This window comes from Branchiostoma floridae, chromosome 8, assembly GCF_000003815.2.
Source record: "Branchiostoma floridae strain S238N-H82 chromosome 8, Bfl_VNyyK, whole genome shotgun sequence".
In the NCBI taxonomy this organism is placed as follows: Eukaryota; Metazoa; Chordata; class Leptocardii; order Amphioxiformes; family Branchiostomatidae; genus Branchiostoma; species Branchiostoma floridae.
The window spans coordinates 2,361,139-2,379,294 of NC_049986.1; the positions used below are offsets into that span (position 1 = coordinate 2,361,139).

The 18,156-nt window shown below is 44.3% G+C and overlaps 1 protein-coding gene across 1 annotated transcript; it reads left to right on the forward strand.

Annotated features, from left to right (window-relative positions):
• The first annotated feature begins 1,156 nt into the window (after positions 1-1,156).
• On the forward strand, positions 1,157-8,298 carry LOC118420495 (torsin-1A-like). Its single transcript, XM_035827326.1, has 7 exons — positions 1,157-1,454; positions 1,602-1,736; positions 2,206-2,336; positions 3,650-3,825; positions 4,831-4,955; positions 5,373-5,488; positions 6,744-8,298. The coding sequence occupies exons 1-7, from the start codon at positions 1,256-1,258 to the stop codon at positions 6,906-6,908; spliced, it is 1,047 nt and encodes a 348-aa protein (XP_035683219.1). The 5' UTR covers positions 1,157-1,255; the 3' UTR covers positions 6,909-8,298.
• The last annotated feature ends 9,858 nt before the right edge of the window (positions 8,299-18,156 follow it).

The following is an 18,156-nucleotide window of genomic DNA, read 5'->3' on the forward strand; positions in this document are numbered from 1 at the left end:
TTTCCTACGCTTTTCAGCCATGTAACCGTTTAATGTCATTTCGCAGGAAATAATGAGAAATGTCAACTCAAACATGGGCCCTCGGAAGCCTTTAGTCACTTTTTGGTCGCGGACTACCACGGACCCCGGTCGCGGAAGAACTGGGGTGTGCACCGTTCTTGTTTGATCTAAACAAACCAGTACCACTTCAGTGTGTTTGGTATGTTATCATGACGAGTTTACCTGACAAATAAAAGAAATGAAAAACATGTGGATCATAACTCAAAGTATAACCATCAAACTGCATATTTATAGTAGATTGGGCCATTCCTCAAGCTACTGACATCTTGCACACTGTAGTTGTCTCTTTGTATCAGTTTGACCGACAGGCAAAACTTGAACTATGCGGCTCCAGATGTCTTTCTGAGGGACGACTGCAGTGTGCAAGATGTCGGTAGCTTGAGGAATGAATCCACTCTACTATACATCTAATCATCAAACATAGGATAAAGATATTTTCTACTATGATTTAGATCGATAAGATTACGGCAACTTATTTCGTAATGATTATCTCTTTGGATTACTACTAAGGCCACAGAAAGTAAGTTTTATGGATGACATCCTCTGCAGACTGCAAAAATAGTGCGATAGCGCAAAAAAAAAAAACAAGATGGGTGAAAAAACAAGACGGCTACATTTTCAAAAATAGGCACCATAAAGTTGTGATGACTGTTGTGAAAAGAATTAAAGGGACAAATCATGGTCATCAGAGCCAACAAGGCATTCATTCCTATATTCAAGACATGTACTGGAGTGGTAAAACTGACACTAATGTGGTAGACTGGCATCACCAACAAAGTTGGTAGCCACACTCATGACTTCCATATTGGTAACTATCCAATAAGTTTGAGTTCAACAACTATAGTCCTGGGTACCTCGCGAGTGTCACTTCTACAAGTACAATTAAGAAGAATTATTAGGCTACAACACAATATATTTGCTTATTTCGGTAATTATTGTCATGTTGACCATCCCTGCAGAAGAAAGAAATTCTTGTTTGTTTTTTTTCTGAAATCAGTCGAAAATTAATGCGCGCGCTGATGTCATCCATAAAATTTACGTGCTGTGGCCTAATGTGGGTGTGGGCTCGCTATTTTACGACAGATTCTAGTTTGCGGCAGTCCTAAACAAAATGGCGGCGCCCCTGTGAAACAAAAAGCGGAAGTAGCTTCAGGCGTTTTTCGTTGCATGTTTAGACTTTTCACCGTAGCAAACAATGATCATGTCCTCCTACATCAAGCTTTTCTTTGTCCTGAACATTTTTCTGACCGTGTCATTGGCGATCGAGCCCATAACAACGGGTCTAGCGGTCGGGGTTGGAGTGACAGCATCGGCGCTGCTGGCGGGGTTCAATCACTTCAAATGTAACGTCGTGGAATGTTGTGACAACAACTGGTTCATTCCCAACATTACAGGTAAGAATGTCTATCATAACGTATGCTTAGAAATACCTAATAAACCGTTTATGTGTGTCTGGATTTCTGCACCGTAATCTAAAAGTTACATTATAAGTGTTACTGTTAGTCTTCATGTTGTTGTTGTTGTTGTTGTTTATGATACAGGGTTGCGTACATCACTTCAAGACAAACTCCACGGCCAACATTTGGTGGTGGATACTGTCGCCAAGGCTGTCAAGGGTCACATCAGGAACAAGAACCCCAGCAAGGCTCTGGTGCTGTCCTTCCATGGATGGACTGGTAAACATGTGGATTTTGACTGAGTCATAATCAGTGTAACTTCCTTGGTTATAGCCACACTCAATGCAAAATAGCATTCTAACATTCGAGATGCAATAGCCTGGTGGTTAGAGTGGTAAATGCTTTACATTCCATAGCTGATGGGTTCATAGATAGGTATTTGCATGAAATAGCCCTTGTTGTGTGGTTCAATGTTCAACTATTTATTCAGTGTACAAGGCTTTCACTGGGCAATACAACCGAATTTTGTCCTATAATATTTCAAGATTTGACAACACATAACCACACATTGGTCCAAGGGCCATAGAACCAGAGATGGGCATTGCCTTATACACCAAAAAGTTTGGGAAAGATTTTGAATTAATTTCTAACTGACATTCAATTTCACCGTGGGCATCTTTAAATTGATATGAGCAGCCATGCAATAATGAATAAAACTGGTAAAGTATATGCTTTCTTTTTATTTCAGGTGGTGGGAAGAACTTTGTGAGTAAGATGATTGCTGAGAACCTGTTTGTGAAGGGGATGATGAGCAGACATGTGCACCTGTTTGTGGCCACGCTACACTTCCCACACAAGGACAGGGTGGAGACATACAAGGTACAGGTGTCAATCAACTGGTGTTGGAGAAGTATAAAGTTCAGTTCAGTTCATCCTCATATGAGGTGCCATTAACGATGTCTGACCATGCATCTCGACCTAGCATGGCGGCTAGCAAGTTGTAGTCCTTTATACCGAACTCCTCCTCCAATACTTTCGTAAGTATGGAGTTCGGTCGTCCCCTTTTTCTCTTCGCATCAAGTTCCCAGAAGAGAACTTTGGCGGCCATCTCCTCATGGCGTGCTACATGGCCAGCTAGAGCCAGTCTTCTATTCTGGATAGTTCTAGAGATCGGGGGAAGTCCATTGTACAGTTGTTGTTTTTTTCCGATGCGACTCTGCCAGGGTACATTCAAGTAAAATAGGATGGAATATATAAGACATCCTTGTTTAATTAAGTGCAAGCTTCCCAGTGTAAAGTAGAACTTACCCTGGCAAAAACAAAATCCTAAGAGCCGGCGCGCAATGCCCACAACACGCCCCCACAGCACCCGACCACCGCAACATACACCCGCCCACCCAACAATCCAGCTGGCCTTAACTATCGCTTGCCTTCACGGAGAAGAAAGCGATAGTTGGGGGCCGGCATTAAGTGGGGCCAGCTGGTAGTGGGGCTGGTGTAAAGTTGCTGGCGCACGTAAGGCAGGCGGGGATCGGTAACTCTCGTTTGCACTGCCTCTTTTGTTTTCCCAGCGTAAGTAGAGCAAGTTGAACTAGGCTCAACACAGAAACATTTAAATAGCTTACAGTAATTTTTGTACTGGTTGATACAGGGTTGTAGCCAGCCAGAAATCATTTTTCATTCCCTGGAATCTGGGGGCATGCTCCCAAGGAAAATTTTGAAACCTAGACCCTATGAAACGCCATTTCCTGCATTTTGAGGGTTAAATTTTGCTCACATAGGACGGAATGGACAAAATTTTTTTCCGTCCCCAGCTGCAAAATTCTGTCGAAGGTCGGGTGCTGGCTACAACCATGGGTTGTTATAAAAATGGTCACAAGGGTTTGGTAACTTTGGTTCCAACTTCACAACAAGACTTGGTGTTTATATTGAAGATTTTCCACTGTCTTACAACACCAGAATTTGCTTACCCGAATTTTCAGTCGCACTTCCGTCGACCTTCTTCAGGAGTGATGTACTACATCAACACAGATGAGCTTTCATGCTTAAGACTTGGTGTTTTTATGACTAATTTCATGAGTGAGCGAATGTGAATGACCAGATAGGAACATCGCAAGCTGTTTGCTTATAATTGGGAAAGGTTTTTATTACTAAGTTCTTAACTCATTCTTGATCACCACCTGTTCTGACAGGACCAGCTAAGAGAATGGATCAAGGGGAACACATCGGACTGTCCACACTCCATCTTTGTGTTTGATGAGATGGACAAACTACCCGAGGGGTTACTGGACGCAGTCAAACCGTACATCGACCACTACACAGAGATCAATGGGGTGGACTACAGGAAAACTATCTTCATATTACTCAGGTAGATTTATTATTTAGTCAGTTTTACCACACTTACAATGTATGGAAGGATTGACATGATAGGTGACTGTCACCTTTGCAAGATGTCAACCCAGAGACCAGTCTGTAAGGTTTGATCCACTCACACAGGGAAGGATTCCAACTCTTGTTGATAAGTGTGGTGGGTTCTTTAAGGTGCTCAAGGTGTGGCTGTCCTCGATTGTGGGAGCTGGCTATAGCCAAAGCTAGGTACTCATTTTGAGGTGAGGAAAGTCATGTGAAGTGCCTTTCCTAAGGGCACAAGATTGGTGAAGTGCTTTTCTCAAGGGCACAAGATCGGTTATATGGCAGGTTTTGAACTCGGGACCTCTTGGACTGAGCCCAGAGCGCTGCCGATTAGGCCACACTATCACGATGTCAAAAAAGATAAGGTACCCTTCTCTGGCTATAACTGATAGTTGTAGGTGTTTTATCATCCAGATGCAGAAGGTGTTTCAGGTGCTTGTAATCTGAGGTATTCCATGGTCAAGAAATAGGAAGCTGGATGATTATACTGGAAGTAACTGTACTGTATGTTTAGCATGGAATCCATCCTATTCTACCTCCCGTTTGTTCCAATGATCACTTCTACACACAAAAGTCTGGTACAGTCTTCATGTAAACATTTGGTCCTCAATTACATTCTGCAAGTCCAGGAAGATTAGTGGACTAATTATTGATTAAAAAAGATTACTAATGGATTTTCAAATAAAGTCTCAAGTCTCGCATTATTTCAAGAATCAACTATTCCTCAGAAGTAGTCTGATAGAGGACAAATGTCCAATGCCTGTTCAACCTCCATTGCTATGATGTTACATATTATTTATTTGTTTGGTGAATATTCAAATGCCAATTATTCCCTATGCAATTGTGCAAGGAACTGATCATTGTGGCGAATGTAGCTAGTATAGGATGGGCACCAGACTACAGTAAGCTATACAGATCATACACTGAACTAATTGTAACTGTATATGTTCTTGTGTACTAGTAATACAGCAGGGAACACCATCACACAGAGGACCTATCAGCACTGGCAGGAGGGGAGGAAGAGAGAGGATATCTCACTCAAGGAAATGGATGACCTCATTCTCAAGGGATCTTTCAATGAGAAAGGCAAGTAACCCTAAACTTTCTTCCAACACAAAGCTATACATAAATCATTAATTTTTGACCACCACAGGATCAATACCGATGACCAATCACTTCAGAACATAAACTTGCCAGAGTTACAGACCTTATTAACACGTAATCTTGTGGAAACGTAATGTCAGCAATTTGTCAAAAGTGCCAGGAAGTTTATTACGCCCACCGTCTCTGTTCAGATGGCTGTAGAGTAAACTGATCCATGTATACCTTAGTGTTGGAAGAAATTTAGCATTGTACTATGATTACTACCAGCACAGATCCATGATAATATGACCTCACCTTGTTTGATCAAACTTTATTTCATTTATTCTGTCAAGTCACTACCAGGACAAGGAAAAGTTGACAATGTACGAAAAGTCATAGATTTGATTGCATACATTGCAGGAGGACTGTGGCACAGCAGTCTGATAGAGAAGAACCTGATAGACGTGTTCATCCCATTTCTACCGCTGGAGAGACAACATGTCAAACTGTGTATTAGGGATGATCTCAGGGCTAAGGTACGTAGTATTTACATTATCATCAATCTTCTAGTGCTAGAGATGTCTACTAACATAACTCTGCCAGGTCACATTCAACTCACTCACTTGAACTCAGTCCCATAGCTGGTCAGTCAGTCAACTATACAAAATGCATCTAAAGAGATCTCCAAAACAACATCAAGCAAAATACACTCCTGCATATCTATATGATGCCCATGCCTGGGAGTTGCTGTACTAGTAGAGATTATTTTTCCAAAAAGGCAGATGTATGTAACCTGGTGGATAGATGTTATTGGAGGCATGCAAAGTTACTCATCTGTATAGCTGTATGCATTTAGTGTTTCATTTAAGTGTGTTTTACCAGTGCATATTTGTCTTAGTGCATTAGTATGTTTTTGTTTTGGCATCCGTCTCGGATTAGACAATGGTAGGCAGATGGGTTTAAGGCGACCCGTCTGCCTGGCCTGCACTTGGGTTTTTAAGGTGAAGGAGGGGTGTGCACGTCCTTCTCCACCCTCTCGTCCACTGGTGCACTAGTCCTACAGGGGCAACTGTATGCAACGTGTAAGACGGCCCCAGCAGATGCAGGTTTGTTGTTTTGGAGTTTCCGTCTCCTAGGAGGACTTCCGACCAAGGATGCAAGGGGTTCCTCCTACCCCTGACTCGTGTCATGGCGGGTGCATCATGCCCGAACATGCCCCTATGGCCTTTCACCACCACAAAGGCCTGTCACTGCCACTAGCCGCAGCTATGTACTCATTTACACCTGAGTTAGGTGAGGAAAGTCGTGTAAAGTGCCTTTCTCAAGGGCACAAGACCGGTGACACGGCAAGCGGATTTGAACCCGGGACCTCTCGGGCCTGAGACCAACGCGCTCCCGATCGTGCCACGCGGTCCCACGGTCCCGCGGTCCCACATTAGTATGTTACATGTGTGTTAAGTCTATCCTTTCATCGGATGGGTAGATCAATTGAACATAATTTTCTTAGGCGCACAGCATTATTTTTTTCTCTTCTGCAGACATTTTGATGACAGTCTGTCATCTTCACCTGGTAAAATAATCATTTTCTCAGAATCTTACATTGAGATACTGTTAATTTTATGAAGATGACAGATAGTCATGCCAAATTATGTTCAAAATCTTGTTTCACAATTTTCTCAGGAGTGAAAAAATTACATCTTCAAAGTAACATCCAAACCTTCATCTCAGAGACAGTTGTTACATACTTATGAAATATCGGTATACATTATTGAAAACTTGTTTGTTGTTCAGGGCCACACTGTGACAGAAGATGTAGTGACGAAGGTTGCAGACGAGCTGCAGTATTTCCCCGATCGTGAGCAGCTGTACTCCAAGTCTGGCTGTAAGAGGGTGTCCCAGAAAGTAGACCTCATCATGGAGGAAGTCTCACAGACTGTGGAGGAGATCATGAGATGATACAACACTAGTGACCTGGATAATAATTTTACACACTAGACCCCTTTGAACCATGGGAACTACCTTTGTCATAGGGGGATTTTACTCACACACTGTAACGTTATCACGCTTGTCATAAAGAACGCGTTCAAAAAAGTGTTTGCTTAACCTGGAAGGCAGCGACACTTTTGTCATCAAAGGGGCCAAGCATATTTTCACTTCCACTGGATGGCCCGCACACCCACACATGCAGTCAAACATTTCCAAATATCGCTATACAATGAACATGGCCATTCCCCTTCCCCACATGAGTGAAATACAGATAAAAACAACCTTTTTTGTTATTCATTCAGGGCCGAGATTGTAACCTTAACCCAACACTTTCTTCTTTCAGATCTGGCAAATAGTTTAATTTTTGAACGCATTCTTTGTTTATGGACAAGTGCAATGGTGTTACGGTTTGTGAGAAGAATACAGTCCCAAACATGACTAAGTTTGTATGCCCCCTCATCATGTTTCATGGATCACAGTCTTCTCACTGCAGCACCACCTAGCAGTGAGAAGTAGAACTGGTAATACTGGCTGAGGAAGGTAGCAGAAGGAGTCTACTAAACCATTGGTAATTGGTAGGAAATCCCTTTGGTTGTGCAACAAAGAACTGTATTACCTATTTATGTACCAACTTGTTGAAAACAACAACATTTTTAACCTGTTGTACAGGCTGCTGTATATTTGCAAGATTATTGAGTTATGATACATATTGGCTGTGTGTGTTTGCTGGTGAAAGATTTCTGTAATGTAAATTTGTAAACTGCACCATATTTTCATATATACATGTATATGGTTGTGAGGGAATTAGAGGTTTTTTTCACTCCTAAAACATAAACCTGATTCTGACAGCTAACAGAAAACCACTTAAAACACTATTCTTACAGCTTTGTAGCTAAAGTAATTCAGACTACAACATGAATCACAATTTAGCTATGTAACAGAAACAAATACCTGTACATGTATCACAAAGGCTATGGTTTGATGTGATTATACTTCAGAGAATCCTAGGCTCTATTTTACATAGGCTGAGAAGCTTGTAGTAGGTTTACAACAATGTGCAATATTGCAAGTACATGTAATAGGTACAAATTCTTTTGAACCCTATAAATAAGCTAAGCTTTCTTCTGGAAAAGTCACCTGTCCCTAGTACACATAAATAGACCAGAGTTTATATACTCAATGTCTAGGTGGTTACTAGGTTTCTAGTATGCTATGACTTGATGATCAGTTTATTGGGATGAGGAAATTTAGATGTTTAAAGGAGCTGACTATGTTGTTGTTTTTTTTGTACCTAAAGGAAAGCAAAGGACAGCCTTTATTTGTGGAAAATCATTTTTTGTACAGAAATCTAAAAAAAAAAGATGTTCCTTATACCCCCCGTCACATTAGGCGCGATTCGATCGGACGACTAGTCTGCGAGCTCTAATTTACGAGGAGGCATGACCCTGATGCCGACGAAGAAATTGCAGAGTTCCCCCTTCCCGCCAGGGTCATGCCTCCTCGTAATTTTGAGCTCGCAGACTCGTCGTTCGATCGAATCGCGCCTAATGTGAGGGGGGTATTATGGAACCTCATGGAAATGTTGGAAAACATGATATTCCAGGAAAATATTCAATGTTAATACTTAAAAGCATAACCCATGGAAAAATGAAATATGCTCCTGACTTTTCTGAAATACTCTCATCCCCAGTGCAAAATTACATCCATAAGATGTCACATTAGGCCATAAAGACGGGCTTCTTGAAGCATATCAACAGGAAAATAATTTAAGGGACCACCCTAACCCAACCAAAGTGGTTGTGTATGCAAGCGTCAGGTGCTGGCACAGGTTTTATAGCCAGGCTTTACTATAATACATGTGTAGCTCTCAAGACTTGGGGGCTATAATACATCTGGATACCATGCTAACAGGTTTGACTGGACACATTTGACAAAGATAGACTATGTGATGAAATACAACTGTACAGAAGACTCAGAGAAAAGAAAGTCAGAATTTGCTGTTCCAGTATATTTTCCATAGGTGTGTAACTGAGGCTCACTTGACCATTGTGAGATGAAGAGGTGAAACACTGAGCAGAGATGAATATTGCTGGAACCAATAAACATCATCAGTCTGAACTTGTGTGTCATTGTTTCACTGTCTGGTGTTGACTAGGGCTGGGTACCAGTACAGAAAATTCAGGTGCAGGTCCGGTTCAGGTCCAGAGGATCAGGTCCAGGTCCGGACCTGAACCTGGACCTGATTCATTATGACTCATATCAATGGTCCATTTCACTACAAAGAAATCTGTTTGGTGGAGTATTAGACTTACACTGGCGTTTTAAAATCCTACAACGCTAACTGCACCTGTACGATTGACTGTAAACCTTGGTAGAAATTACTATAAACTCTACTCTACTTCACTCTTGTCATTTTCTTCCAACTGCAAGCGCCAAAACGTGTGAATGCCTGATCAAATAATATGTTAATTTTCTAATCGGTCCAACATCCGGTCCACCTAATTTTTTCAGGTCCGGTTTTTCTGAACCGGTCCAATAAGAAAAACCGGTTTTGTACCGGTGTGACAGCGATCTCGCCCCCCCGTGATCTCGCCCCCCCCCCGGGGGCGAAATCACTAGCGATCTCGCCCCCCCGGGGCGAAATCGCTAGCGATCTCGCCCTCCCCGGCTAGTGATCTCGCCCCCCTACCTCGCCCCCCTTTAGCGATTTCGCCCCCCCCCAAAAAAACGAGTTTACATGACATTTTAAAAGTTGATTGGTATAAATCACAAAATGCAGTTTCAGAATGATATAAGTACACGAGTTTGATACATAACTCCATTCATAGTATCAATATTAACGTAATTACATGGTAATAAGATAGTTGAACTTGTTTCAGACAAGGAGGGTTGGGTCCCTTGTATTCCCTTTTTTGCATATACCTGAGTCTTGACATAAGATGTATTTCATTGTATTCACCTGTCCTCAAACAACCTATATATCTCCAATATGAAGTCTCTACCATGAAGTGACAACAAAAGAACTATGTAATGTCTTTATTAATTATGCAAATATTAGGTATTGATTAGAAAAACGCACATTTTGGTATATGCACCTGGCCAAGAGATATCTTTACCTCCAACATGACTGTTTTTTCTAGTATTTAGGAACTGATGCATTTACCCGTGTTTCTTAAGACTGGTACTTTACCAGTGTTTGTGTAGCATTTAGCAACAGCTATATCAACTTGCGCGTAGATAGTGTTTATAATGAGAAACTATTATTCACGTGTGTTTTTGTTAGTGCTTTGGAAATGTTTCCAGCACAAGAAAGAAAACACTATGACAAATTGAAAACATATAGCTGACGTATTCCGTACCATAGACGGTGTTGATTTATACGTTCGCAGTAGCACTGTTTTTATGCCACCTCAGCTGCAAAAATTGTCTTTTTCATTTCAATGTCATGTTTGCACCGAACAATATAGTATCGACTTTCGAGGTATGACAGGCATCTTACGGTACGGTAATAAGGTGCATAAGGTACCAGGTAACACACCATACACGTTACTCCCCAGGTGCAGTATAGTACCAGGTAGCGCACCTGTAATATGTAGTAACCAGCTGCTCTTGGGGGGGGGGGGGGCGAAAACGCTAAAGGGGGGCGAAAACGCTAGTGATCTCGCCCCCCGGGGGGGCGAGATCGCCGGGGGGGCGAGATCGCTGTCACACCGGTACGCTGTACCGATACCCAGCCCTAGTGTTACCGTTATATCCTGAAGCTTAACTGAATTATTTTGAACATGAAATAGAGGAAATATAACTTTATACATAGGCCTGAAGAATATGTGCTAAAAACTTGCCCCATCCGGCGTTAAATTATGTCATTGTTACATCATTTGATTAAATGGGATGTTGTAAACATCACACAGAGAATGTCTTGCTTTATGGTCTGTGGTACAAGTATTTTGCCGTACTGGAATCTTTATATGGATCACAAGCGACCCCTATTAACTAGCTGCAGTACTACATGACTTCACTACGCATAAGGCTGCAGTACTGCTACTGATTAATAGAAGTCGCTTGTGATCCATGTAAAGGATAGCGTTAGATGAATATGCTTTTGTCATATGCTTTACCGGATTGATACAAAGATTTTATAGCAGTGGAAACATAGGGACTGAAATACACGATTCATTTGTATTTATGTTAGAAGGGACGCTAGGAAGGGAATGTTCAGAGTAACGTTAACTTTACGTTTATATCTTATATGTAGTGAGGATAACTAGAGCCCTATACTCTTAATGCTGAATCACCCCTTATTAGAGCCCTTCCCCGTCATTGACTATTGTATCTTCCCTGTGACTGCCGCACACTGTTAGGGTGGTAGCGCGTCTTTGTGACGTCAAGATGTCAACAAGCCACGTGGGCGCCGCTCTTCTAACCAATCGCTGTTTTCGTTTGGCATTATGTAAAATCTCTCTCTGTTGGAAAGTTTCTCTTGATATACCCAAGAAACCCGGGTATCTTCAGTAGTAGTAGTAGTCAGTTGGTAGTAGGGAAAAGAGTATCTTTGGGAATCGATCTCCGCTTCCTTGAGGGGTGGCCGGTCGGCGGTCGGGTTTCTCGGGCTTCCGACGGGTCTTTGAGCGGCGCGACGACATGACTTGTATCTCGAGCGACAAATTGTGGTGAGCACTTAGTGTTTTGTTGTGAGCCCTTGGCGGTTCTTAATGATGTGCGGTTAGACAATCCAAATTGAGGTTTTGGGGGGTCCCTGGGATAATTAGAAACTATTTATTATTAGGGATGCTTTGTGTTGTGATGTGATTCCTGCATTGATGTGTACTGTGCATTCTCTTATGTGAGACTATTTGTAACCACCGTACAAGCGTCAGAATAAAAGGAATGTAAACGTGAACCTTCATGTTTTGGCCTTGGTTTATGGTGTGCGTGAGAGAAATATACAAGCCTGAATCCTACCACTAGATAGATTTGGTCCTTGATCTGAGTGTAGTATAGTTCTGCCCCAGTACAGGGGTTGGTTCTTAGAGTAGTGGTTCCCAGTAGCTAGGTCAAGACCAGTATATATGCCACAAATGGTCCCCACACCGTTTATTGAACCCCATTCCTTTGTTCTTATCCGACTTGTACGGTGGTTTTTAGGTAGTGTATTGTTGTAGTTCTCCCGTCGGGGGCTTGTTAAGTCCTCCGCCGCCGGTTACCCTAGGTTGCCAGGGCCCGACCCGCCCGACCGTCCCGCCCCCCTGATCGTTCCATCTTTTGGTGGCCATCGCTAGCCCAATTTCAGCCTTTTCCCTGTCGGGAGCTCGTAGCGTTGTCCTTTATTATTTTATCTCTCGTTTCGGTTTTCGCCCGTACGATTTATCCGCAGGTAACCTCTAGTTTTCTCATTTTTTTCTAAATTACGACCCATCGATTCCAACCATGACTAAAGAGCCTGTATGAGTCCGGCTTGTCCTCTTCCTCCCAAATTCGTATTTTCATCCTTGTTTGTTTCAAAAGTATCTTGCCGCTTCCCACAAATGATTTCTAACGTAGTTACGGACCTCATAACGATGTCGCTCCTAATTCGAACGGTGATTTCGTATTTTATCATTGTTCACCGAGTGGCCAATGTTAGCCTGTCGCCACCTGCGTTCGGCCCCTCCTGCCGGCCAACTCCAATCGACGGGGCCCCGCCCTGCTACCCGGGTCTTGGGAAAAATCATCCCCGGGTCATCGGACCTTACTCCTGGTCCCTTTTCCTTCTTGATTCCCCCTTTATAAACGTCTACTCGTTAACGTTAGACAATTTAGTTGTGTGTGAATTTAAGTTTTTCTTTGATTTTGACCAAGTCGTTAACCACTTTCTCAAGTCGACACTTAACTTGTGTTCTGTTAGAAGTTTGGTTCTTTATTTCTACTCAACCTCGTATTCTCCTTGTTCCATTTCTTAAACCTTGCCTCGTCGTGTTCTTAAATTTATTCTTGCCACAGTAACGAACATAAAATGTCCAGTTTGATCCGTAGTATTAACGGCCTCCTACAGTCCTAGCCTTTGTTTTACTTTCCGACGTGGTCGTTGTATTTTTGTGTGTGTCCTTGATCTGTCAGGTTTGGCCGTGATTTCACATTCCACCTTCCGTGTGTTTTTCTCCCTATTTCTGGTTTTAACCCTTAAAGTTGAGCTCCCGTCCCAGGTGCATATTTTGCTGTTCTTGTGTGGTGGGGAAGGTTTCGTGTGTGTTGACAGTGTGCCTTTTTCGGTTAACTGTGGTCTTGGGTATGGTCGGTAGGCTATCTGTGATCTGACAGTGAGTGATTTTTCTTTCCGTGCATTTGAGACTTTTGACCCACCTAGTGGCTCTGTAGCGGTACACCTAGTTGGATTTTCGAAAGAGTATAAATCTACCCCTTCCTTTTTGTTAGTTGAACTGCAGTTTCTCTACCGTTACGTTAGTCGTGTGTTCATTTGTAAGTCGTGAGTTAAAATTGTGATTCTTGTGTGTGTTTGATTTCGAGTATTGAGTTATTGTTTTCGAGATGTTGTGGTATTTTATTGTGCACCCCGGTAAGTTTGGGCTGCAAATTTATCAAAGTTTTATTCCGTTCCAAAAATAGATTTTTCGCTCTGTTTTGGTTCAGGCTGTTGTTTTTAGGCTCTATAGGATTTTCACAGTATAAGTTAGATGTTTGTGGTTTTATCCTCTGGTTTATTGTTGTGTAAACAAATTTATATCGGCCTGTTACACTGCCCCGTTTGCCAACGTAGTTTGAATGCTGAAAATTGTTTTGCTGTGTTTTCTCGCTAACTCATGTATGACAAATTGGCGCGTTAATGTCAGACACCTGCTCGGACCCTTCCGTAAGGTTCTCACAGTCTTTGGTAGTCCCTAGGCGGCGTCACTGAGTATACCGATAATTGAGTCTTCATCCTTGTCATTGAGTACCACAAAAATGCCCTGTTTCGCACGTTTTCAAAATATCACCATCTGGAAAAGAATCAATCTACCATTGTCGTCTCATCTGCCCACCCTTCTGATCTATGACCCCGTCCATCCGGGCATTGACATTGATCTGTAATTTTATCTTTCCAACCTTGAGATTTAGACGCAGAACGTTCTGGAAGGTTCTAAGGAATCCCATGTCCCCTGTGCGGCTGGCTTTTCCGAATCAGACGATAGCAACCCCCTCCCGTTTGTTGAACTTCCTCGTTAGTTGCCCGTGTGAATTGTCAATCTGCAATCATTTCTCGTCATGTTTGAGTCCAGTTGGTTGTTTCGTCGGTTCCTTATTCTTTTGTACGGTGTTTTTGTTTCCGTTATGATTGAAGCGTGTCCTGATGCTACTCCAGTCCTTCAGGCTAAAATGACAGGTACATTCGTGCAGTGCGAGTCCCTTTTACTGAGTCTGTTGGTGTGTGTTTTCGTCAATAAGTCTCTCTTAAAATCTTTGGCAATTTCTCCGTATTCGGGGTGGTGAGAGCACCCCACAACAACAGACAGTTTTTTTTTTTTTTTTTTTTTTCATTTTCAAAACTGCGTGTTTGTTTTTCGTGCCCGTCTGCACATTTCCCACCACGCAAGAATGCGTAAGAAATTCGAAGATGGCAACCTTGACTTTCCAATTAACTGGTTCCGGCCACGGCCGTCCCTGGACGATTAGTGGTACAGCGTGTCTGTTATTTCGACCTTGCTTCCCTGAGCTCGCCACTTGTTCGTGACACACCTTCTTTGTTCACAGTGATGACGATACTTTCTCCACCCCTGCCCTCCTTGCGATAGTCAATCCGATGTCATTCCGCGTTCCTATGGCAACGGCACGCGAACTCCACGTGCCCTGCACACTGTCCCATCACCTTGCCCCGTCCGGTCGTCTGGGTTGCCTAGCAACAGCCTGGACCACCCCTGCTGGTACCCCCCAAATTTTTACTTTGGTTCAGAATAAGCAACAGACCGCACAAACCGCCATACATAGTATTTTTAGGATCTAAAAAATATTGAATTCACAGGTTTGGATCCCGACTCTACACCACCCGGGCGACGCAACCCGGCACGGAACGTGGACGCAGTTCAACCCCTACCGGGGGCAACCATAACCCGGGACAAGTTCCCGCTCTCCCATCTCTCCCTGTCGTACAGGCACAAGTCAAACGCCGCAGGCACCCGTCCCCAGTGACCGGGGTGCCGACAGAAGACACCGAGTCAGCGGCGGCAACACCTATCCCTGGCCACCCGGTGACGTCAGCCAGCCCTGAGTTACCATCCTTTCCTGGCCCGACGTCACGCCGTCGTCTCCTGGCACGCCGGCGGTCCCTGTCCAGTCGTGATGTCATCAGATCCTGAGCACCTAGTTGTTCCTGATCCTGCCGTGATGTCGTCGTATCCTGAGTTCCTGTTTCCTGATCCCGGTTTGACGCCATCAGTTCCTGCGTCCGTACGCCCTTCTACGGAGACGACCGTCGTCCACGTCTGTCACGTCCCGCGCTTCTGCCGGCTTACGTGTTCCTGACTTACGCGTTCGGACAATTGTTATCACAGTGGTGCTGCCCTGTCGTCAGTAAGTGTGTCACGTCGGACTTTGCCAAAGTGTCACCCATACCGTCGGTGGTACACGAAAACACCATCCAAGTTAGCAAGTGCTGTATCTCCCGTTTTGTGGCGGCGTCGGACTCTATTATGCCGCCACACCGCGTCGTCTTCATGGTGAATACCTTCAACGTCGGTCTCCCGTGCATCTGCGAGAATTCCTTGGACATTCACTATGAACTCTTAGCCAAAGACAATGTTCTATTGTAGCTCTTGTGCCTTATCGATGTATGTGTATTGCTATGTTTATATGCATGTATTGTTGTTGTGACTGTGGCCGCTACCCCGTGCAATGCCTACTTTTCCTCAGGTGAAACACCGGCTGGGCATCTCTTCTGTCGCCGTGTTGTGCTGGCCTCCGGTTCTGGGTTGGCTTGGTGGTCATCAATCGTGACTTACGGTGTAGTCCGTACCCTACCCCTCCCTTGCATCGTGCCATACTTTTGTAATTGATTTGATGTGTTGTTGTTTCTAGTTTAGACTTTGGATGTATGATGAAATGTTAGAGTAGAAGCCTTGGGCGTCACCAAACCCACGCCCCTTTAAATATGGGTTCTTTGTCGAGGCTGGGCAAAGCAAATACATTGCAGGTCTGGGGGACCTGTGGCGTCGCCGCTTCCACGCCGGGTTAAAATATGGAAGGAGGGTCTAATTCTGCTCACCTTGTGGTTTACTAGAGCCCCTCCGCCCCAAACGGGGGTCGCCGGGTTTGCACTGGGCCTACCCGATGCGTTGCCAACGTCACTCACTTTCTTATGGCCGTCCTACTCCAGCACACGTTCGATTCGGACAGTACAGTCGGCGATTCTTGTCATCACGTCACGTCTTCCGGACACTCAGTTCCGAGTCTGCTCCGCGTCAACCAACAGGTGTGTCTTCCCGTCCGGCTACCCACACCGTCGCCAGTGTACCGCATCACAGTGTCACCCTCCGTCAATCCAGACGTGAGGAAGCCACATGAACTGCGACTGCGACGCCGACCGCACCACGTCACTCCACCACGCCATACGTCACCAGGCTGTGTCAGCGACGACAGGTGCGTATACCAACCTCCGCTACGCCGTCATCACACCTGTACCGCCAACGGTCTCTCCAACGCCGTGTGCCGTCACTTTGTCATCACGTACATCATGCTGTCGCCACGTCTCGTCAATGCTGGGAGCGTCACCATCTTCGCTCCGCCACGCCGTCATCGGCTAGTGCCAGTCTTCAGTCTCCCGTCGATCCTGACGTTCCTACAGAGACTCTGTCATTTGAGTGTGTGAGACTGTGCTTTACCATCCGTACCTGACAGCGACAATGCCACGGCCCACCTGACGTCGTCTATCTGCGTGTGCGCCACCGTGACATCTAACTCACCTCTTCCAGTCCACATGTCCAACGGACGTCCACCACCTGCCTGACGTTGTGTGTTCCTCGCCGCGAACGAACACCAACTCACATATAGACATCAGGCACGTGTCAGGTCTTGACCCCCCGTGCGCACGGGTCCAGTCTTGACCTCCCTTGTGCTAACGAACGATCTGAGTAGACGGTTACGGTTTGTGAGTGACAGAGGTTTCTGCAGTTCGATGATTCTTGGCTCCTCCTTTCCCATAAAGGCCTTCCCCTGTTTCGAGTGCGCGAAGCCGGTTTACCTGGGCGGTCCCAGCAAGGTTATTAGGTTGTTAAACTAAGAGCATTTTTAGTTCCCGGGTGACAGGCAGAGGGGTGTTCCCCCCGCTCTGTATAAGTCACTTTTTAGGTGGTTAGTGGTTCAGCGGTTCCCTGTGAAGTCGCGCTTCAAGGGTCAAGTTGAACACTGCCTTGTTTAAGTTTTTATGGGTCTGAGTGGCTCGACCCCTTTCTTTTATTATTGTTCTTATTATCAAAGTGTTGTCAAAAGTCAAACTTTTCTATGTTGTAAATATGTATATACCTTTTCTGTTTGGTCAGTCCGGCCTCCTTTTCGCATCTTTATGGCGTTTCAAAGAAGAGGTAGGATGTAAGGTCAGAGTTCTCACACAGAGTCAGTGATAGATTGCTGAGTTCGCCTTCCTCCGTGCTCGCTCTTCCCTGGTGACTTCCTGGTGTCCCGGTCCCGTGTGCCTGAGTCTCAGGTCGGTTTAAACCATCGCCGACTTCCCATTGCACAACCTGTGGTCGTGGTCACAACACTCAATGCATTTTTGTATGTTCTATGTACCATGTGTTCATGTTCTATGTATCTTTTTATGTTCTGATGTGCCATTGGTCTCTATTTTCCTTTTCGGCTATGAAGAAAAGTGGTTGACGACACTCTAAATTCTTTCTTGATCTCTCCAAACCGTTATATTCCGAACAACTATTCAAATCGTTTTCGATCTCCTTTTGGATACCCTGAAATGCGTTTAAAAAGCCACCAAAACTTTTTTCTCCTTTTAACGACCGTCACTATGGTTTCGGTAACGTTTTTTTTCAAAATGTTTGTGGTTTCCAACATCGGCCACCCACATTGTAAATATGTAGGTCAAGGTCATTTGCCTCCTGGCTTCAACCTTGGTCTCCGCTAGGGAGGCGTTTCTGTAGTCTGTTCCAACGTAGGTAACTAGTTCCCTGTGGACTTTTTGTTCACTGTTTAGTTAATAAGCTCCTATTTTCTGTTCCAACGTAGTAACCTAGGCACCTGT

Coding starts and splice junctions, on each gene's coding strand:
- LOC118420495 (XM_035827326.1), top strand. CDS start 1,256: ATGATCATGTCCTCCTACATCAAGCTTTTCTTTGTCCTGAACATTTTT. Junction 1,455..1,601: donor GTTCATTCCCAACATTACAG/GTAAGAATGTCT, acceptor TTTATGATACAG/GGTTGCGTACATCACTTCAA. Junction 4,956..5,372: donor GGGATCTTTCAATGAGAAAG/GCAAGTAACCCT, acceptor CATACATTGCAG/GAGGACTGTGGCACAGCAGT.